We start from the raw sequence: 24466 nt of genomic DNA, 5'->3' as shown, positions 1-24466 counted from the left end.
TGCTAATTTATGTTGATGTACAATGTTTTTTACTAGGCCTATGTCAAACTGATGGAACGTCTTATTATGAGCTACAGCAACTGTTAAGACTCATCAATTATGTCAGCAACAGATAATTGGGTAGAAAATAAAATGTTAGACACTCACAAATTCTGTGAATGGCTGACACAACGACATTCTGTTTTAATAAAAAATTGGTGACAGCTGGTCTATATAAATGAAATTTCTACTTTAGTATCCTAAAATCAATGGTAGAATGTAATAGACAATCCTTGATTTACAATTTCAGTGCACTACAAAATGGCCGCCAGTAGCACATTATCCTCTCAAGAAGTGAGATATTTATTATAGCTTAGTGTTACAATGGATTGCAGCTTAGCTATGCAAGAATATTGTAAAGAAATGTACCTAAAATTCCAGCAAAACATTGACAGAAAAAAAACTATTCGGCCAAATTTTGTAAAACATTTTCTTGTGAGTACTTGCTTTTGATGAATCTTCCCAACCACAAAGATGAAGAAGATTAAAAATGATTTGCCACTCAACTTAAAAACAAACATTGATGTTGGAAACCAATGAAACAACAAATATTATAATCCTTAAACTCTTTCTATGACCAACTAGGCTTATAAAAAAAAATACCTCAGTCTTTAGTCAAAATTATGGATCAACAGAAGATTAGTTATGATAGAGCTATTATGTTTTGTGTAAAATCAATGCTTCTTCAGAGATAGAGCAAAATTAAACCTCTAAAGAATGATACCTTGTATGAAAGAAAAGCTAACATAAATGTTACCTGACTCAGCCATTAGCAAGGAGACAATGAGAATGTTCTCTTCAGGCACCTCGTGGTCAAGAAGGACACGGATTGCCATCATGGCTGCCGCGCCTGTCGCCACCGTCGCATCCATCAGGATCACAAAGTAGTCCTTGATGTCCTTAGGGAGGCGCAGATAGTAAAGCTGAAAACAAACACAAGAGATATTAAACATAACCATCATACAAGAGGTTCTCAAGACTTGAACTGCTTTAACTAGATTGAGCAAATTTTAAAATAGCCACAAGTACCAGCAGATAGTTATTTAATATATTGCCTGGTTATTAAATATCTGTAACTTTGATCCTAAATGCCTAAAAACTCACTTGTCAAGATGGCTAATCAATGAAGCAGTTTAATCCTCAACAGAATTTTTAAATAAAAATAAGTTCTTTAGTTTAAAAGAATAATATATGTTTAAAATTGCCTTTTCATTGTTTTTACAAAAAATGTATCTATTAAGTTTCCTGTTTAGGTATTAATTTTACGAGGGTTGTTTTTTTTTTTCAACCTCCGATAGGCTATGAACAAAAGACAAGTTCATATAAAACATTAAATTTATTACCAAAAGTTTGGTCCATTTATGTTTACTTTTTGACATAATCACCAAAGATATTGAGACATTTGCTATATCTGTGCACCAGATTTTTAATACCCTCTTCAAGAAAAGTGGCCGCCAGTACATTCAAAAAACAAGAAACAAAATCAAAAAACAAAAAAATGTCAAAAAAATTAAAAAATCAATAAAAAATAAAAAAAGGACTTTAAGATTTCTAGAAATTCAGTAAACAAATCAATAATGGTGAATCTGTGGTTTATTTAACCATTCTGCCAACTTGTTGAACCAGCTCATTACTGTCGTTTCAGATGACTTGGTTCAACAGTTTGACAGGATGGTTAAATACACCACAGATTCACCATAATTGCTTTGTTTACTGAATTTCTAGAAATGTTAAAGTCCTTTTTTATTTTTTCTTGATTTTTTAATTTTTTTTGACATTTTTTTGTTTTTTGATTTTTTGTTTGTTTTTTGAATGTACTGGCGGCCACTTTTCTTGAAGAGGGTATTAAAAATCTGGTGCACAGATATAGCAAATGTCTCAATCTCTTTGGTGATTATGTCAAAAAGTAACCATAAATGGACCAAACTTTTGGTAATAAATTTTATGTTTTATATGAACTTGTCTTTTGTTCATAGCCTATCGGAGGTTGAAAAAAAAAAAAACAACCCTCGTATTTACAGAATGTCTTTTTGGATTAATATGATTTATTTGAATGACGTTGTTACTAATACTACTGGGTGTTTAAGGACAGTAAAAAAGCAGAGTACCCGTCCTTCGTACAGGGTTGGAATATCAGTATAAAATGCTTATTGCAGTTATACTCAAGCTTTGCGTTTGGAGTTGGAAATTTAAAAAAAATTACACGGGCCTTATGGGTTGCCATGCTGGTGACAAAATAACAACGAAATATAAACAGAAAATCAAAATAAAATATTTATAGGCAAGCATGTTTCTTTAAAACCTTTTTTCTCTACTCGTGTGCATTGCAGAAAAAATCCACACATACAAGAATAGTATATTTCATTACTAGGACCGAAAGTGGCATTTTCCGTCGCGCGCCCAAGTTTTTGTGTGAGGCGAAGCCGAACACAGGGAACCCCAATTTCACGTGCGAGGCAAAGCCGAGTATGTGAGAGCTATTTTCACGTACGAGGCGAAGCCGAGGACGGGAATAATGGAGCAAGTGCCGGATAATAACTTTCGGTACGAGTTATGAACGATACTTTTCATCACGACGCAAAAATACACAAACACAGAATAACAGACCTCAGTATATTAAAACAATTTGATTTCTCAATTAATTTGATTGAACATCAAAATAAAATAAAATCTTCTAAAAAGAAACCTACGTATATTTCTCAATAAATTTTGTTTAAACATCAAAATAAAAGAATAACACAACTTTTAAAAATACATACAGCTGATTAAAATCATTAAATTAAACCGTAATAAAACACTGGCGCGCGTAGTGAATAAATGGAGAACTAATTGAGAGCGAGGGAAAGTAAATTTAGAGCGAGGGAAAATCAGCTGATCGATTTTCCCTCGCCCTAAATTAGAGCTTGGGAAACGACTACTTTTATTGATTTCAGCTGTTATCGAAAATAGTTACTTTCGTTAAGGAGTGATGAAAATATATTTTCCCGTAGATGTGCATAATGTAATAAATTAAAATAGGTCCAAAAATAAGCACAAAGTTAAAAAAAAAAAACATGATGGGCCTTATGGGTTGCCATGCTGGTGGAAAAATAAAAACTAAAGAAAATAAAAACCAATTGAAGAAATTTCAATTTCATGTTTTGTTTACAGCATGGGGTAAAAATAGAGAAGCCTGTACATTACATATTTTTATTTGAGTTTTCAACCACTGGACGTCCTCTATTTATTAATAAATGTGAAGAAATACAAATGTGAATTTTAGTGTAAATGACACACCTCAGGCTCTCCAGTCTGTTGGTTCGTCTGTATCAGTATCTTTCCTATTCTGATATCCTTGCAGACGTCCCTGACAGCCTGCTCCATGGTTTCCCCAGCCCTCAGGATACTGACTCCACAGATCCTGTCACTGGCACAGCGCTTCCCTTGGTACAATACTCCCTGGGGCGTCTCCACCATCATCTCCTACAAAATGCATACCCCGCCTTACAGAAAACCTTAATGGAATCTTTACTCAATAGAGATGTTGATGCCTTATTATCTTTGCAAGATTTATACCTGCTAAGTGTAGCTCAGTTAACCCAGTCACAGTAGGCAATCAGCTTGTTTGGGACTTTGACTTAAGTGCAAGATTACCGATAATGTTTGATTACTGACCCTCGTCTAACATAGAGGTCAACACAGGAATAGTGAAACCTAGCAATGGAGAGTCAAAAGGGCTAACACTAAAGATATAAGGCCACTTTTTGTGTTTTTCTTTGGGATTTTTTAGTATGCCCAACTTACACTAATTGCTCGCAAACAATACAGAATGCTCCTGAAATCTGAAAAATGTGGTTGGGAGGCAGTGTAACAAAACCTTACACCAACATAAATTATTGAATTAGCTGGTATATTGGATGCTGGATTAAGGAGTTTTACTGTAATGGGACCGTGTGAATGAAAGTAAGGTCAATATATCATTTTATGCATTGTAGGTTAAGTGAGCAGCAAGAATGACTGTGAAATCAAGGCAGCAATGTTGTGGGTTCTGTTCCAGTGCCACATCTTTGTCATTAGAGTTCATTCTTTTACTGAACTAGCTCATTACTTGCTTTGCTCAAAACGTTCTATGCACAGAAGTCCCTCGTGGACGAGCAAATACAAGGCTCAGAGGTACAGGCTAGAAGAAGTCACTTACCTATAAAAAGTTTGTAAATAACGAAATATCAGATGCTGGATTAATTTGATTTTACTGTAATAGGATTATGATCACCTGAAAAAAAAAATTATACGTCTAATAACACTAGTAAAGTGTTTAGTTAGTGTAGTGTAATAACACTAGTAGTAGTGTTATTAGACGAATAATTTGTTTGTTTTTTTCAGGTAATTTAATAACACGTACAATGCTGATCAAGAAGTTATTCAGATTATGATTAAAAGTAAGAATGGTACACTAACCTTGAACGGGAGCAGTGAGAGTGCATACTCTATGACAAGCCTGATCAGCCGTTTGCTGTAGAAGATGAACTCGTCACGCGGAGTCTCCTTGTTGCGGATAAACGTGTGTAGTCCCTTGATCTGGGGAGTGTCAGGCAGTAAGTACATGGAGCTGGGCAGAGGTTGGCCGGTGTTGCATTGGGCTAACTCTTCTCTCAGCTTGAAGCCTCTCTGAGGATACCAACAACAATAGTTAGTTATAGGTATGGGTCTGTGTTTAAAATCAGTTGTCAATGATACTTAACAAGGCTTTTAGTAAAAAGACTGAAACTAAGGATTGATGGAAAAACTCTATCTTTGTTTATCAATAACTATGCAATAGTTTTGCCATGACCACAGGAGACAATAATGATGTACCACGATAATGTATGTCACGATAGTGGGAGACAATGATGATATCTTTGATCGCAGGGGATGTGTACTATATTGCCTTGATAGCAGGATACAATGATGAATATACGATCACGATTACGGGGGAACAATGTTTGTTACTTTACTGCAATTACAGAAGATGATGATGTTTTCTTTCACAATCTGTGAGATAGATGATGTAGATAACATTCAAACAAAGAATTAATAGCTAACTAACAGTATAAAAGGGTAGTGAAAGGCTACCGTGTAGAGAGTTAAGCCTATGAATCACATAATCAAGAATTGCCTGTTGATGGCTCTTCATGAAGGTACATGAAGGTACCTAGGACTCATAGCATGAGCAAACCTGTACATCTATGGCTTATCATCTCCACTTAAGATTTGAGAGAATTTTGTTGTTTAGTTTAAATATTTAAGATTAGATGACTATAAGTACATTGCACTAAATGATTTTACAACTTGAGTTATCATTAGCAGCTGTTTGAAAAAACCATACAACATGTGTGCAATTTAACTTTGACAAACACAATACTGACCGCAGGCAGTGCATTGGTCATAATGCAGTACTTGAACTGAGACTTGGGAAATTATTCTTTAAAAAAACCTGAATTAATTCACATCAGAAATAAAATTGCAAACCTCTTTCTTTGTCTTCACTAGTTTTTTCATGTTTCAATCGAACTCATTTAACAAGTTTCCTGACAGTTTTAGAATTGATTTAATAAATCTCCCAGACTACTAACACCAAATAATAATAAATAAAATAAAATAAAAATAAATAATAATAAATGAAATAACAAATAAATAATAATAATAATCAATCTCCATTTTGCACACTAATTGTTTTTAAATAAACTATAGGAATGTGAAGCTTCAAACTAAAAGTGTTTTTTTTTTAGCAAGCAAAAAGGTGTTTGCATACTGACCAGAGTCAGCTGGGTGTGGACGTGATGTACGATGAGTTCAATAGCCACTGCATTGTCTCCACCTCGAGGTACAATGATGTCTGCATGTACCTGCACATACAACATAACATCTACCACACAGTATACGTGAGGGGTGGGACTGACCAGAGTCAGCTGGGTGTGCACGTGATGTACGATGAGTTCAATAGCCACTGCATTGTCTCCACCTCGAGGTACAATGATGTCTGCATGTACCTGCGCATACAACATAATATCTACCACACAGTATACGTGAGGGGTGGGACTGACCAGAGTCAGCTGAGTGTGGACGTGATGTACGATGAGTTCAATAGCCACTGCATTGTCTCCACCTCGAGGTACAATGATGTCTGCATGTACCTGCGCATACAACATAATATCTACCACACAGTATACGTGAGGGGTGGGACTGACCAGAGTCAGCTGAGTGTGCACGTGATGTACGATGAGTTCAATAGCCACTGCATTGTCTCCACCTCGAGGTACAATGATGTCTGCATGTACCTGCACATACAACATAATATCTACCACACAGTATACGTGAGGGGTGGGACTGACCAGAGTCAGCTGAGTGTGGACGTGATGTACGATGAGTTCAATAGCCACTGCATTGTCTCCACCTCGAGGTACAATGATGTCTGCATGTACCTGCACATACAACATAATATCTACCACACAGTATACGTGAGGAGTGGGACTGACCAGAGTCAGCTGAGTGTGCACGTGATGTACGATGAGTTCAATAGCCACTGCATTGTCTCCACCTCGAGGTACAATGATGTCTGCATGTACCTGCGCATACAACATAATATCTACCACACAGTATACGTGAGGGGTGGGACTGACCAGAGTCAGCTGGGTGTGGACGTGATGTACGATGAGTTCAATAGCCACTGCATTGTCTCCACCTCGAGGTACAATGATGTCTGCATGTACCTACACATACAACATAATATCTACCACACAGTATACGTGAGGGGTGGGACTGACCAGAGTCAGCTGGGTGTGCACGTGATGTACGATGAGTTCAATAGCCACTGCATTGTCTCCACCTCGAGGTACAATGATGTCTGCATGTACCTGCACATACAACATAATATCTACCACACAGTATACGTGAGGAGTGGGACTGACCAGAGTCAGCTGAGTGTGGACGTGATGTACGATGAGTTCAATAGCCACTGCATTGTCTCCACCTCGAGGTACAATGATGTCTGCATGTACCTGCACATACAACATAACATCTACCACACAGTATACGTGAGGGGTGGGACTGACCAGAGTCAGCTGAGTGTGGACGTGATGTACCATGAGTTCAATAGCCACTGCATTGTCTCCACCTCGAGGTACAATGATGTCTGCATGTACCTGCACATACAACATAATATCTACCACACAGTATACGTGAGGGGTGGGACTGACCAGAGTCAGCTGAGTGTGTACGTGATGTACGATGAGTTCAATAGCCACTGCATTGTCTCCACCTCGAGGTACAATGATGTCTGCATGTACCTGCACATACAACATAATATCTACCACACAGTATACGTGAGGGGTGGGACTGACCAGAGTCAGCTGAGTGTGGACGTGATGTACGATGAGTTCAATAGCCACTGCATTGTCTCCACCTCGAGGTACAATGATGTCTGCATGTACCTGCACATACAACATAATATCTACCACACAGTATACGTGAGGAGTGGGACTGACCAGAGTCAGCTGAGTGTGGACGTGATGTACGATGAGTTCAATAGCCACTGCATTGTCTCCACCTCGAGGTACAATGATGTCTGCATGTACCTGCGCATACAACATAATATCTACCACACAGTATACGTGAGGGGTGGGACTGACCAGAGTCAGCTGAGTGTGGACGTGATGTACCATGAGTTCAATAGCCACTGCATTGTCTCCACCTCGAGGTACAATGATGTCTGCATGTACCTACACATACAACATAATATCTACCACACAGTATACGTGAGGGGTGGGACTGACCAGAGTCAGCTGAGTGTGGACGTGATGTACGATGAGTTCAATAGCCACTGCATTGTCTCCACCTCGAGGTACAATGATGTCTGCATGTACCTGCACATACAACATAATATCTACCACACAGTATACGTGAGGGGTGGGACTGACCAGAGTCAGCTGAGTGTGCACGTGATGTACGATGAGTTCAATAGCCACTGCATTTTCTCCACCTCGAGGTACAATGATGTCTGCATGTACCTGCACATACAACATAATATCTACCACACAGTATACGTGAGGGGTGGGACTGACCAGAGTCAGCTGAGTGTGGACGTGATGTACGATGAGTTCAATAGCCACTGCATTGTCTCCACCTCGAGGTACAATGATGTCTGCATGTACCTGCACATACAACATAATATCTACCACACAGTATACGTGAGGGGTGGGACTGACCAGAGTCAGCTGAGTGTGCACGTGATGTACGATGAGTTCAATAGCCACTGCATTGTCTCCACCTCGAGGTACAATGATGTCTGCATGTACCTGCACATACAACAAAATATCTACCACACAGTATATGTGAGGGGTGGGACTGACCAGAGTCAGCTGAGTGTGCACGTGATGTACGATGAGTTCAATAGCCACTGCATTGTCTCCACCTCGAGGTACAATGATGTCTGCATGTACCTGCGCATACAACATAATATCTACCACACAGTATACGTGAGGGGTGGGACTGACCAGAGTCAGCTGAGTGTGGACGTGATGTACGATGAGTTCAATAGCCACTGCATTGTCTCCACCTCGAGGTACAATGATGTCTGCATGTACCTGCACATACAACATAATATCTACCACACAGTATACGTGAGGGGTGGGACTGACCAGAGTCAGCTGAGTGTGGACGTGATGTACGATGAGTTCAATAGCCACTGCATTGTCTCCACCTCGAGGTACAATGATGTCTGCATGTACCTGCACATACAACATAATATCTACCACACAGTATACGTGAGGGGTGGGACTGACCAGAGTCAGCTGAGTGTGGACGTGATGTACCATGAGTTCAATAGCCACTGCATTGTCTCCACCTCGAGGTACAATGATGTCTGCATGTACCTGCACATACAACATAATATCTACCACACAGTATACGTGAGGGGTGGGACTGACCAGAGTCAGCTGGGTGTGCACGTGATGTACGATGAGTTCAATAGCCACTGCATTGTCTCCACCTCGAGGTACAATGACGTCTGCATGTACCTGCACATACAACATAATATCTACCACACAGTATACGTGAGGGGTGGGACTGACCAGAGTCAGCTGAGTGTGGACGTGATGTACGATGAGTTCAATAGCCACTGCATTGTCTCCACCTCGAGGTACAATGACGTCTGCATGTACCTGCACATACAACATAACATCTACCACACAGTATACGTGAGGGGTGGGACTGACCAGAGTCAGCTGGGTGTGCACGTGATGTACCATGAGTTCAATAGCCACTGCATTGTCTCCACCTCGAGGTACAATGATGTCTGCATGTACCTGCACATACAACATAATATCTACCACACAGTATACGTGAGGGGTGGGACTGACCAGAGTCAGCTGAGTGTGGACGTGATGTACCATGAGTTCAATAGCCACTGCATTGTCTCCACCTCGAGGTACAATGATGTCTGCATGTACCTGCACATACAACATAACATCTACCACACAGTATACATGAGGGGTGGGATTTGAAAAAAAACTTGGTCATTGTTTAAGATCAAGATAAATAAAATAGTACATTAAACTCTTATTAATTTAAACTAATTTATTGGGGTTTAAACTACAAGCTGTCCATTTAAATGAAACTCTAAATTCTTTTAATAATCCCTTTACATAAAATCCTTGTTAACTAAGACAAATTGGGAACTCAAGTCATCTGGATTAAAAGAATTAAACTTAAAATTAAGAAAATTGTTACAGACTGATTATAGGTAATAAAACACCTATAACAGAAAAAAATATAAACTTGGTGTATTATGAAGTAGAAAAGACAATACCGGTACTCAACTGAAGCACTGTAAACAGTGCAGTTTACAGAAGGGCATCACTAACTTGGTTGTACTACATTTTTACAAGCTGCTGTTAAATGACAGTATGGATTAAGAAGACAAATCTATATTTATTGGTTTTGATTTCTGAGGGTTTACTCCAAGTATATCAGACCTTTTTGTATAGGCTACCTCCTTGAAAGCCAGGAAGCACCTTTTAGATAAAATTTAGGTACAATGGATTGAAAAGTAGCAGCTTAATGTACACACAATTTTCTACAAGTTACCATGGATGGAGCGATGTAGTGGTAGAAGGCAGGCTTGACCATATTGGAGTACTGTTTGAGAACTCCGTCCAGATCTCTGCCTCGCTCACAGATATCTCGCTTGAGTCTCCTCGCTAGTCTGATGTCTGCGTCTGTGTCTACAAATATCTTCATATCCAGCAACTGTAAAACAGACATAACATTTGAATTTGTATCAAACTACTTTGGTTACCCATAGCAAAAAAAATGCAAGAATCAGGAATTTTAACAGTCTATGGATAGAAATTGATTTAATTCTACATAAAAAGAAAAATTAGCGCTCTTTAACGACTCTTGGTACTTATCACCACTTTCAAACCAGATGTCGCCATAAATTGGCTTCTCTTTCTCGCAAATTAAAACTTTTGCACCAAAAGCCATCATACGCAAGTCAAGTTTTTTAATCCTCTGCCTGAAACGAATCCATAAAAGAAGAAACAACAATTGTTAGTTTCAAACAGAAAATGAAAGAATTAGGGATAGTCAAAACCAGATATTTAAAACATCAATACCAAAACCCAAACTTAAAAAATCGAATCCCGAATTTCGTAACCTCAAAACCTTAACGCGAAACTTTTTTAGCTATCTGGTCAAGGTTGCTAAAAATACCGGTGACGATAACATTTTCATTATGCGATCAAAACTGAAAGATATTGACTTCTTACCCAGACATAATAACATAAATATGTGACTGAAAAACTTCAAACCAAAAACAACATAATTTTTTATAACCCAACATTAAAATGAATAAAACTCCTGACAAACGTAGTGGTCAATACTTATTTGTGTTTAATCAATATCAATATGAAACTGAATTAATTGTAAGTTGTTCCTGTATTTAAGATGGCTTTTGTAGTTGAGAACACAATTTACTAGTTTCATTAGTGTTAATGGTGATTTGTTTGCTCCATTGCTACTAGATTGTGTGTAAAGAGTGTTATAAACAATAATAAAGAATGACAAAAAATGTCAGCAGTTTCAAAAATAAAAGTGGCAAAGTTTTAAATTTTGAAACTTTTGAATCTTGAAACGCCGATCGAATCTTGAAACCGAAACTTTTCCAAAGTTTTGATAGTTTTGAGATTTGAGATTCGGTTTCAATCAATCAATTAAATGGTTTTCTTTGTTCATAAAGTTTAGACAATAAGTTTTGATACATCACTAGAATGAATATATGATAGCAGCTTAGTTTACACCATAGAAAAATCATTTAATTGCCACTCCAACTAATTAGCAAATCAGTTCAAAATGTCTAGAATAGCTATTTGATTTTTAAAAACTACAAAATAATTGATATTTTATGGTACTTATATACTCGATGATTGGGAGCAAGAGTGGAAATGGTAGAAGATAGAGAATAATGGAGGTGGATTGTTGGCGAGGCTAAAACCACCAAAGCATGGGTTTACTTGGCTACAGGAGTAAGAGTAAGTAAGTACATATACTCAACGGCACTGTATGTTAGGTACTCAGTTAACACATGCTGTAGGCCTATACCTACTTGATGCCATTCAAATGTACAATTTTGTACAACGAATAAGATTGATTGGTTGATTGATTGAAGATTAACTATGATTTACTCACTTGGATATTTCGCTTGAATAAAAAGAATTAACTTACTGTAAAGAAGTTTATACACAAGGCGTTTATTCAGTGGCGTCATGTACCATCCTATTACTCACTTTACCAGCAAGTCAACTCAACATACACACTTGGTGAATAATGCAGTTAGTATTAAGTGAACAAAGTTGGAGGTACAAGCAACCACTATGAGTGGCAAAAAATATATATTTTTTACATTCTAGTTATACTTTTTGTTGTAATTTAGTCCGCTAGTCATTTAATAAAATAGTTTAAAAATCAACAGTTATAAAAAATATTAAATTTCTTATTCAATATTTTTATAATACCTTCAATACTTCACTGTTGTAGAATGCCAAAATTCCTTCAAAGATTATGACATTGGCACCATACATGGTTTTCTGCAACAAATACAATATTTTAAAACAAACCATTAGAAATAAAACCAAAAAGTAATTTTTTATTTGACTGTCATTGTTTTTTTAAAAGTACAATACTTTCCTGAAAGAGATAACAATTTTGTTAAAATATTAAATTAAAATTAAAGTTTAATGATTTCTTCCTTCCCTAATAGAAGTTACTGCTCTAAATACAATGAAGAGGGATGTCATGTTAATCTGTTAGTTTTTAATTACAGTCTGAAGGAAGTATGGCTTTAAAATATTTGATTTTTCATTAATTTCTCACTACATTTTGTAGTCTCTAAACAGTCCCACTCACCGTCCTGGACTCTCTACGGTGGGTAACAAAGTTGTAGATGGGAACATCCACTTTCTTGCCTTTCTTTAGCCTCTGCAGTGTGGGTATCAGTAGTTCAAAGTCAAATGAATCTGGGTGGTCAAAGTTGTATTCGTTCTTGGCTGCCAACTTATGCTGCTCTTCGTTCAGCACCTGAAAATCAATTTCATTATCATAAATAACTTTGAGACATCAATACTTGTTAATGTCCAGCAAATGTTTCCCTATTTTTGTATAAATTTTACGGCAAGATAGGCATTATTAATCTTCAGTTTTAAACACCAGAGGACAAGCGGTAGATTTACAGATATTTTTGTAATAATAATTTCTAGTTTGTAAAATAGGGGTGGGCGAATAGTGGATGAATCAGGTAATAGATGCGACTTCTTGAGTACCGTCATAGACAAAAAGAATTAGATATAGACTATCACCTAGTTCTTTAGTCAGGATCATTTAATAAAAGCTCAACGATCAAAGACAGCTGTGTCCGATTTAAACTATCAAAAATATGTTGACTTTTCTCTGGATCAAACTAGTAATTTACTCTTAGAAATATGACAAATAGGTAAGTTGAATGAAGCAATTGAAATAAGTAGATAAATTATGATACGACAAAAAGCCTAAATGAGTTACCTATAGACATTTAATATATAACAATTTATTAGTGGATGAAAATGTTGTGTAGATTAAGAATAGAGCAGTTAGGAAAAATCACAAGCTCTAGTAAAGATGTATAGATTATGATCAAAACTTAAGAAAAAAACATTAATGTGAAACTTTAAGATTTTGACTACAATGACTGTTCGTAATTGCCGCTCAATAGATTCTTGAATGTTTAATTTTCTCATCAGTATCAAACTTTTACATTAGTTTAAAACTTATTATTAACTTAAAAATGTGTTATATCACAAAATTAGGTACTTTCCTGTTAAAGGGAACATTCATTATTATCGATGATTTTTTCTCGATATATCGATATTTTTTTCCGATTGTCACAAGTTGACAACTGATCTTGTTTAGGCTAAAATAGTCTATTATATGGAAGAAATGAAACTGTTCTAAGCTAACCTAACATAACAACCAAACTTGCTGTACCAATTAAAAATTCCGTTTGATAACAGAATAGGCAAGTTAAACACGGAATTTTTAAATGTTACACAGCAAGTTTTGTTAGTTATGTTACGTTATTTTTTTTATAACAGTTTCATTTCATTATTGTTTGTTGATACTGAACAATATTTATCGTAGTTGTCAGCTGATATGTTTCAATTTGTTAAAATCGATATATCGCGAAAAAATCATCGATAATAATGAATGTTCCCTTTAACAGGAAAGTACCCAAAGTTATATTCATTTTATTCGCAAAGTTTACGTCAACCTGTTATTCCTATACTAAGAATAGTGGTCCAAACCTAGACATAATTTTTTAGAAAGGCCAATATTGAGGGGCAACACTTGAGTTTTCATGTTATAAAAATAGCACAGTTACCGGTACCGTAATATCTTAGTTCTGGTTAAAAAGTTTTAAGTATTCAACAAAAGAAACAAATAAAAATACTTCAACCTAAACAACCAATAATAGACAAGGCACAAAAATTCAATGAGATGATTTGAAAATGAGAAGGCTAGATATGAAAAACGATAAAACACTTGAATTAACTGCAAAACAAATGCTTGTGGTTGTGTCATAACACGTTGAGTGCTAGGCGCTCGCCAATGGCGGCGAGGCCCTGACAAAGCCTTGGCGCTTCACTGAATCAGCAAACGTAATTGGCATTCAAATATTTCAGTCTGACGAATCACAAAAGAGCAGAGGTGATTGTGCTGCGTAGCCCCAAAAGTGGATGTAGTTCACTGAAACACCTAAAGGTAGCAGCACTGCCTGGATCAATAACCAGTGTCTTTGTAATATGGCTCAAATAGGGAAAATCCCCGAAACCTGGACAAAAGCATTGCCAGATAGGATTTTACGGGAATTTTTTGTAACAACCAACACCAAAATAAGGCTCGCATTCTAAGCTACAGCCTGGCCGCGATTATAACGTTCTCCCGCAGTTGCTGAGCTCATACTGAACTAATGTAGTGAGAGCCACTCTCACTACATCATTTGATGTAGCCCGATAGGAGCGCTTGTGATGCACTACATCAATTGATGTAGCCCATACTCAACGTGTTAAAATATCAGACATAAGTTAAATATTTATCACTTTAAAAAACATATTTTTTAATTTAATACAGCCTCCACTATCCACATAGCCGCCCTTACGCCTCCTTTAGCATATTTCCCATATAGGGAATAAGCTATTACTGCAGTTCTCATGGTAATACTTTTTCCAGACCTAAACCCTATGTTAAGTGATTGACCTTGTAGAATGAGTCCATGCTGAGGAGAGTGACCCAGGGTACGTTGAGGCTCTCTATGATCTCAGTGGCTACTGTAGTCTTCCCAGACGCACTTCCGCCACAAATACCTTTTAACAGTACCAAAAATTTATGTTGCCTTTTAGTTTCATTTAGCCGGTTTTAGAAAAATATTTAACATTGGGTAAAATAATTATAATTTTTTTTTGTGATTTAGGTTGTCTCTGTATGGTAAGAGATTTTGAGCATACAATTTTATCTGTACATTTGTGTATGATTATGAAGTTTTATTTTTATTTTTACGTTTAATGGCATAAGAAAGCCAAAAATGGCAGTTTGCACTGCTTATTCCGATAAAACAACAAATCAACATGTTGAAGGGAAATAGTTGAATGAAAATCTAATCAAGAAAATAAAAATTTGCAGGCTTGCAAATAGTCTGCAGGTTTTTTGCAGTGGGTGTTTAATTATCATACTACATTTAACTATGGGGTGATTGAGTAGGGAATCATTTGGTCTAGTGGTAGAGTGCTAATTAATCACCAATTCATCTTGTATAAGTAATAACTAGTGTACCTGTTGCTCGAATTCGAGCAATTGCAAAGTATTACAGGTATTATTTAAAAAAGTCATAATTTCCGATGACTTTAAAAAAATCGACTCAAAGATTATGGAAATACTCACGATGTACATAACAGTTCGATACAATCAACATTTCTTGTAAATATCTTATCATTTTTCAAAAGCTGATCTTGTTTTTTAGTGTCTTCTAACTTACAAATGTTTCCCACTCATAGCCACGTTAGGTTGTCCATAACAATGATTATTAATTTTAAAAAAACCATTATTTCTATTTCTTCTACTTGGTGGTGTTCTATGACTTTCCCATGTTTCCATAGTTTGCAAATCAGCTCTTTGAATCATTGCTCAAGAAATGCAGCACAGTGTTAATTCAGTTTTCTTTTTAGTATTCCATTGTAATATTTACGCCAACCCAAATTCAAATAGTAAATATTTCATTTCAACCAAGCCAGTAAATGTTTATAGCACAGGCGGAGCCCAGTGGTTTTTTCAAAAATGTAAGGTCAGTTTGCAAATCTACACAAGACGAGAATTTTGGTATATCCTATGTGAGGTTAAATCTTAAAACAAAATTGCCTTATTGTTCACAAAGTTTCATGTAGCGTATTAATAATATAGATGGCGTGGCCCTCTAAGCCTAGCCTGAAGTAATGTGTAAAACGGTTTTGGGCTAGAGTCAAGCAACCTAGGTAAGACAAAGGAAAACAAGATAAAAAGGGTGATAAAGTTATGTTTCTAAAATCAATCGCCTTTTTAAAACTACATTATTACTTTTTTCAACATCTCCCGGTTGAAAAGCATGGGTACAGTATCTAATTACCTATAACAAATGGTTCCACTTGTTGTCCAGCGCTGTTGTACCAAGGGGGTCGCCCGGCCGTGTAGATGGTCCGAGTCAGGCCCCTGATGACCGACTCCGATGACGTCTTCTTGCTCTGAGACATGGATGTGGTGCGTTGTCTACGGGACCGAGGAGACTTGCACGACCCTGAGCCACATTATAAGCTATTGTTTTTTTTCTATGCTGAGAATTTTAGAGTGTACAGTGCAGGGTGTCCACAGAAATTTTGTGATTAATTTCCCTGACTTTCCATGACTATCCATGACCATTAACCATTGATTTCCATGACTCACGAACTTTACTAGAAAATTATAATATACCGTAAACACACAAATAATACTGCCTAGACAGAAAATATTGAAATACATATTAACAGATAACAATGGCGTACAACAATGAACTAAATACAAACTCAAAACCCATAAACTAAGACAACTGTATTAATTGAATTGTCATATATTTGTGAAAAATTCGGAAAAATGCTACAATAGTCGGGGTTACGGCCAACTAGATTATTGAAAGGTCCCCTGAAATTCATTCATCATTGGGGATTTCCATGACTTTTTGCCTATTTCCATGACTTTCAATGACCAGAATTTTTTTCCATGACTTTCCATGACTATCCCTGACTTTCCAGAATGTGGACACCCTGACAGTGTTATTGAGTTATAGTCTTCAATTGTAAAGTGAACTGGATAAGAGAGAGTCCAAAACAGTTGTGTTGACAGTTGATGTTGGTAAAAGTTATGGTATTAGGGAGCAAAGTGGCATTTTTAAAAAGAGAGAAAAATGTTTATAGAGTTAAAAGGGACACTTTGAAGACAAATTGCTTTTTATTGTATTTTGTCTACAGTTTTGGTATACGACAATTCAAAAATTATTATTTTCTTGACAAACGTATTACAACATTGAAATCAGGATGATTTTATATTTATGATCAATATTGAAGACGAGATAAACAATATCACAGCAAATCCAAAAAATTTTAAAACCAAAATTACTCTTCAATTAGTTATATTTGTAAATAAATAATTACAACTTTTTCAAAATATAAATCATTGTTTTTATGTGTTTTTTTTTCATTTTACTATTGTTAATGGAAATTTAATCTACGTATGGCCCATTTCCTGTTGTTTATTATTCAATTAATTAAAATAAACATAGCCTGGATTTGTTTTGTTCAGTTGTCATCCGGAGTGAGGAAAGTCCATGGGGCAAAGTAAAATGTTGAGAAATCAGCTGTTTTGCAAACCAATTCAAGTGAACAAAATGCCCCTTTGTTTGACAACTGTAGGAAAAGTACTTTTAAATCGCTCACAACAAATCATGACTGTCCCATTGGATCAAGGCTACTGAAAAAAAGGTTGCCTCAGTTGCGCGTGTGGCGTCATCCGCCGACCCAGACGGTGCTGATTTTAATTCACACAGCTGCCACCTGTCAAATTCATTGTTATTGTTGTTTGTTTTTGTGTAACTTCTGTGAAAATAAAAGAATGAAAGAATTCCATTTTTCAGTCCGTCCTCGAATCTAGATCTGAGCCTGACGGACTAGAGGAAGTCTACTGTTGCTTAGTTTGTTTTTAACATTTTTTTAACCCTATGAGTGTCTTGCTACGAGACGCTCCATTGTCGTAGCTTGAGTGCCGAACGTCTCTTAACGAGACGGCTGAGGTTGTGTGAGAAATGTCGGAGAGAGACAATCGGAAAATAAGTTCTTACAGTATCATATTTTGGCATAACTGGCTGCAAATTGTACCAAATGCATCAGAAGAAGGTTGGCAACAAGTATTTTGCTCTTTTACTGTACTGGAGCTGACAAATGTGGTTAACTAATCACAAACCATTACGCATCAACCAATAGTAGACGGCTTTAGACGGGTGGTTTGTATGTTCTTTTAAGACTGTTTATGTTTCAGTAAATGTTTGTTTACAAGTTGAATTGATGATTGAATTTGAGGTTATAGTTGTGAATAATTCCAAAATACATTTTAATGCTTTAAAACGAAGTAAAACCCATAACTTATTAGTGTGTGTTTATTGATTGTATGTGGATAATCAGATGAAGCTTTACAACTGGACTTGGTAGCTTAGGCTAGTTGCATGATTTTATTTGAACACAGGGCACAAGTTTTAGTCACACACTAACTACGGTTACATAACACTACTTCTCCAAAAGTATATTTCAAAAATAAGAAGCATTACATACAATTTTTGTAATAAAAGGTTCTACTCACAATATTTTTCAGCTTTTTTGTTTTGGTTATATGTTATAGGCTAATTAACGCTAGACTATGCACGATAATTCTTTGTTAGAGAAAATTAGGATTACAAAATTATAAATAAATTTATTTTTTCATATCTACCATAAGGACTACTCAAAAACATCTACTACAAACCCTTGTGAAAACAAGTTTGTTAGTAATCCCAGTCAAACATCAGGGCCGTCGCATGGGAGGGATTGTCTCCCCCAATAGCTCATCCCCTCCCCAATCAAACTTTTCATGATATAGTACATCTACGGGTTCAAATATAAAAAAAACTTTTGGACATCATAAAGCTAGTTCTGCATGGTGTTTTTCCGCTTGTTTGAAAAGATGCATTGTTTTGCATTACTATTTGTTTGAGGAGTACACAGGGTAGAGGTACTATAAGGGATTTTCAGTTAGAATCCCTACCACAGTAAGCCTCTCAACAGGGCACCACTCAGAGTAGGAGCCAATATCCACTATTCAGCTGAGTTGATTATTAAGCTAATATTACTTACAGTGTTTATGCAAATTCAGTGGCTCACTTTAACGGAGAAACAATCTGATATCAATTATGAAGTTATTACCGTCATATGTCACCACATTCAACACATTTAATCACTAATAAACCAGATGTCATTAATTGTGGGACTTTGTTTGGACTCTAGCTTGCATTTATCATGTTCGGTTTTAAGATGATTAATGCCAAGTATATTTTGAATTACTGATTTGGGTTTAACTTCATTACAGTTCAGTAAACATGAGCAAAGTAATGTTTTGTTTCATGTTCGGTTATATAAATTACAAAAAAGTTATGAAATGTTATATTTTCCTATTTTTGTCGTCTTCTTTACCTGCCCCCACCCAACCCTGCCCAGCGACGACCCTGAAGATTTGCAAACTATAAAACCAACCTTTAGGTATTGGGCTTGCACAACCTGGAAAAGGACCTGGAAACAAATTTTGTGACTCAAATTAATTACAAAGGAATAAGTTACAAAAATTATTTTATGGTTGATATGTTTTATAAATGTTATCAGCCTAATTGCCATGTTAGACAATGATATGACACTGGCAAATGTGAATATACTGTATTCATGATTTTATAATATTGTTGAAAAATTGTATTTTAATTTATGTATTTTCTAATATCAAGCTTATGGGGAGCAAGCTGGTCTAGTGAGGTCCCCGGTTCAAACCCCACCAAATCACCAATGGATTTTATCTAAGTGATAATAACCCAACTCCTAGGTCTAGCCTGAAGTAATGTGAAAACAGTCCCAGGCTAGTGCCTAGCGTTCTAGAAAAAAAAAATTAAGCTTATGATTGCCATCAATATCTTTACTGAATTTGAAGCCTACCTTTTTTTGCTTACTCATTTTCTTTGTGAAGTGCATCAGGAAGAAACAGCCTGTTAAGAAAAACTCTTTTCCAAATCAGACGTAACTTCCAAAGAATACTGTTCTTTCATTTACATCATAATGGTTTTATGTAAACTAATGTTTTATTCTAGAAGATAAGTATTTTGTCGATCATTGAGGTTTGTAACAAAGTAACACTTTTCCAACACAATGTTGTCCATCCGGAAAGTAACAAGCGTTTTGGCCTAACAAGGTAACAGGCACTAGACAAGAACAAGAAGTCTTTGGCATCGGAATGGGTTGATAATCAAATTTGTCTCGTGTATGGTGAAGGAATGATGGGTGAAAGCCAAGAAAAGCACAGGTGCATTAATTTGTAAATCTCTGAACCAAACTTCACAATATTAGGATAGCAGTGATTAGTCTAGTCTACTAGTAACTGATGGCACCTCTCCCTCCCCCCCCCCCCACACAATGGAAATTTCAGATAAATCTGGCAGTAAAGATTTGAATTGTTTGGTAGATTTTGGTAATCACGAACCTAAGGCTGCTCGTACATTGGAAGCAAAATTTGACAGTCTGAGTGGGTCTGACCGAGTTTGACGAAAACAAACACATGTGGTGCTGTCTGTCCTCCTACACTTGCACTTGTTGTAGTGCTGGAAAGGAAAGATGGGTCTGAGCTTGTCTGACACAATTAAACTAGGTGTACAATGCAGTTGTCTGCTTGCAATATTAAGCGGAGCTAGCATATAGCATATTAATCCAATACTTTTCTAAAGTCTACATCTGTTCCTTGTAAATGGGATTAAATACTTGCAGTATCCAATGTCAATGGTATATTTGGTTCACATAAATGGAATGTCTATTAGCAGTATCCAAACTCAATGGTACATTTGGTTCACGTAAATGAATTGTCTACTTGCAGGATCCAAAGCAATGGTTCATTTGATTCACATAAATGGAGTTCCTATTTGCAGTATCCAAAGTAAATGGTACGTCTGGTTCACTTCAATGAAATGTCTACTTGCAGTATCTGAACTCAGTGGTATCTTTGGTTCAAATTAATGGAATTCCTAATTGCAGTACCTATTCAAAGTCTGCATTATTGAATGGTAAGTCTAGTTCACATAAATGGAAAGTCTACTTGCAGTATCCAAACTCAATGGTAGGCCTTTATTTGGTTCACATAACTGGAATGGCTATTTGGATTATTTAAAGTCATTGAAGCATCAACCTTATTCCGGCAACCTTAATTATTGGTAATTTGAGCATTTTGTAGTAAACTATGCTCAATGATATTAATACTATTGTTCTTCCCTTTTTCTCTGTACGGTATTTGTAATGTGCTATTTAGATGATTTGTTGACTAACATATGTTGCAACTCTTGTTTACCTTTTTGTTGTTATCTCGCAAAATAATGTCATGGCGATCATTTAACCCATAAGGCTCATGTTAAATTTCCAAAAGTTTAAATTCACTTAGGGAAAAGCCCTGTGGTCCGATTTGTACCATTTCAGATTTATACCTAGTTCCCATGGTTAGTTAAAATTCCCATGTTTGTGCTAAATTTGGTGCAGATCGCTTGTTCTGCAGTTGAGGGAGAAGCCTATTTACCACGGGGTTTTCTGGAAGACCACGCATATGTAAGCAGGTTGGGTAAGGACTGTTTACTTGGCCTGTGGTCTTCATTACACTCATGAACCTACTTTCTCGTGGGTATTTTAAGTAGTAAATTGTTGTCCAATAACATTCAATCTAAAAGTTCCTCATCCATTTTCCAAATCGGAAGCAAAAATCAATCACAAAATCCAAACTAGGGTAAAAGTAACTTTGCTTGTGCTGCAGCTGACATTGTACTGTGACTGTAAGACTGACTGGCTGCGGTGTAGGTGTGCCGAACAGGCTTCCTATGGTTGGGTCTGTCCTGAAAAATCAAAAAGGAAAAATCTACTCCCAATGTAACCTTACCGCACCACCCAGCTATTGAGATTTCCAATCACAGTCATGCTAAAACTCTACTCCATGAAAGTGTAAAAAGTCATGGCAAGAGAATAGTGACAGGTTTTAGGAAAAGGCTGGTGGAAACAGCCGGTTGTGTAATGAATGTAGAAACATTATGATACCAAGAGACCAGCACTACTGTACCCATCCACTGCTGGGACAGGCTAGATAATTTGTTACTTTCTAGTAATCCTGCATAGGCCCAGTTTAAAAAAAAAATATGTTTTTGATGTGTTGAAAGCCAAAGTGTGATGGTCTACTCACCAGCGGAGGGTGGGCGTGGGGACTGTGGTGGGGGAGGGGGAGAGGTAGACGCAATATAGAAGTCACCACTGCGCTCCTCCTCATCTTCCAGACATCCCTGGACAAACACCTGGTCTTCCACGTCTCGTTCACATGCATCACTACAACACAACATAGTCATGTCATTCAAACAACAGTACCTAACAGTGTTAAGGGAGAGGTAGACACACTCTGATGGGGTTTCAATTCAACTCCCTCCATTTTTATTTAAAATTGGGTGACAAATTTAACATGGTGATGGAATGTCAAGTTTTATCAATAGTCAAAAGTATAACCCACCTACTACACAAGGATACACTCTGAGTATGTCCTGAGTTCCAAAATGGAGATTGTAGAAATCAAAGTTGGCAAGAAAGAACCAAACCACCACTTGAACGCCATTTGAAAATAAAACAGTCCAATGTTTAGAAACCATCTTTAATAAACTTTCTTGTCAATCTTAAGGTCAAAAAAGGTAGGTTAATTTTTCTACACAACTGGATAAAAGCAAAAGATACTGTCTCTATAGACTTGCTACATGGTGTATAGCCACACTACTTGGAAATATCATGTGACTTCACAGTACTTGATCTTCCGCAGCAAAGGTCGGATATCTGAAGATCGGATAATGAATACCAAACCGTAATCAATGTGTGCAACTGTTTTAGTAGTTTTAGCAACATTAGCCTGTTCTTCATCCTCACCTTGCTGAGAAATCCATATATTTTATAACATCATTCCTTTCATTTATATAATACTTGAACAAAATTAAAAACCCAATTTAAAGGAGCTTCTTGAAAATGTCTTGGATGACATTTCAAAGCGCTAAATCAAAACATTTTACAATCAAAACATTGATGTACAGTAGCTTATTATTAAAATTATGTTGCTGTAGTGTTTAAAATTATTTATTACAAACATATCTTAAGTAATATTTCAAGATTTTAAATAGGTTTTAGGCCTACTTGTTATTAAACTAAAAGCAGCGACAAACAGTTTAAATAAATTTATTTATTCTTTATGGTATAGGGTAGCTTTTTCATTACATGCATTTTATTTTGAGCATTTGTTTAAGAGCTGCACAAGTGATTAAAAGTTTGCATACAGCCAAAGGTGAAAGGATTTTTTAAAATAATAGTAATAGGCGGAAGAGTAAGAGTAACGAACCTGCACATGATTGTGATGGGCTCATGAACACAATTGACGATTGTGTTAACTAGTAGCAAACGAGCCCACAGACAGCTAATTGTGGTTACAAGGTCACACATTCGCCTTATCAAAATGTCCCCTCTTGCTTATCAAACAACTGTCAAAATCATTCATGCTTTCAAAAATAATACTTTGAAAGTAGTAAATATAACTTTTTCACTATACAACAAAACATGTTTTTAGCCGTTTCACAAATGTTTTTGGAGGCCCATGCTAGCTGCCATCGTCAATTGGGGACTGAGCAGGTTTCGAAAACCAGCTGTTTGCTTATTTACTTGAAAAATTAAAGTATATTAAATACACAAGCAGTATCGCAGCAGACTTGTTTTATTGTCACTGCAGCTTAGTCAACTATTTTATTTTTTAACTAGTTTAATTTTTTATTTAGATTTTAGAACTCTTGACTCTTGAACTCAATGACTCTTGGTTTATGTAGATATATGAATTTATAAGTTACTTGTTTTTGTTTTATTCTGGTGCAACTTGACAATGCCTATTCCTTTTTGTACATGGTCAATGGCAATAAACTATTCTTATCCTCATTATTTTCTTTATTAATTGTTATTTTTGCTGATTCCTTAAAATATTCCACATAACCTTAAAGTTGTAGTTGTGTGTCTGTTACTGTGAGAATTATTATTGTAAAGTGAATAGTGGTGATACGGTATAGTGTGGGAGAAAATAGCGTTCGGAAATAGTTTTGCAGCTCATTTTCGGCCCTAGGTACCGGTACTACAATTCTGTAGTAATTTTTTTCTGAAATGAATTACTGTCTATAATATGTGACTTAGCAACAGCCACACATAATAACAATTATTATAACAAAATAAAAGAGACATTTTTAGTACCTATGAGTTGTTTAGTAAGTAAAATATGAGAGTGTATAAATGCACTGTGTATAAAATCTCTTCTTTTTTTTTTGTTTTTTTTTTTTGCTGAAAATACATAAAGTATATAATAAACTATTTCACTTTACATTTTAATGTCCCAAGAAGTCAAAAACACTAGGCCCATTAGTTATTAAAATTTGTATGTGTGTGTGTGTGTGTGTGAGTGTCTGTTAACACAATAGCTCAAGTAATTATGATCTGATATTGATTAA

The 24466-nt window shown here is 36.2% G+C and overlaps 1 protein-coding gene across 1 annotated transcript in view; it reads right to left on the bottom strand.

Moving 5' to 3' along the window:
• Positions 1-24466, bottom strand: part of LOC129002255 (uridine-cytidine kinase-like 1) — a 35186-nt gene that overhangs the window by 8440 nt on the left and 2280 nt on the right. The window contains exons 2-11 of the mRNA XM_054429922.1: positions 22138-22277; positions 16241-16408; positions 14842-14948; positions 12460-12630; positions 12069-12140; positions 10141-10302; positions 8694-8783; positions 4477-4686; positions 3316-3501; positions 797-962 (exon numbers count right to left, since the gene is read on the bottom strand). Coding sequence (XP_054285897.1) covers positions 797-962; positions 3316-3501; positions 4477-4686; positions 8694-8783; positions 10141-10302; positions 12069-12140; positions 12460-12630; positions 14842-14948; positions 16241-16408; positions 22138-22277 — 1472 coding nt within the window. The remainder of the gene's footprint in view (positions 1-796; positions 963-3315; positions 3502-4476; positions 4687-8693; positions 8784-10140; positions 10303-12068; positions 12141-12459; positions 12631-14841; positions 14949-16240; positions 16409-22137; positions 22278-24466) is intronic.

Source organism: Macrosteles quadrilineatus, unplaced genomic scaffold (assembly GCF_028750875.1).
Source record: "Macrosteles quadrilineatus isolate MER2022 unplaced genomic scaffold, UCM_ALF_1.0 Scaffold_9__3_contigs__length_116548681, whole genome shotgun sequence".
NCBI classification, from domain to species: Eukaryota; Metazoa; Arthropoda; class Insecta; order Hemiptera; family Cicadellidae; genus Macrosteles; species Macrosteles quadrilineatus.
Note: the sequence above shows the minus strand (reverse complement) of the source record. Positions and strands in the feature narration are given on the sequence as shown.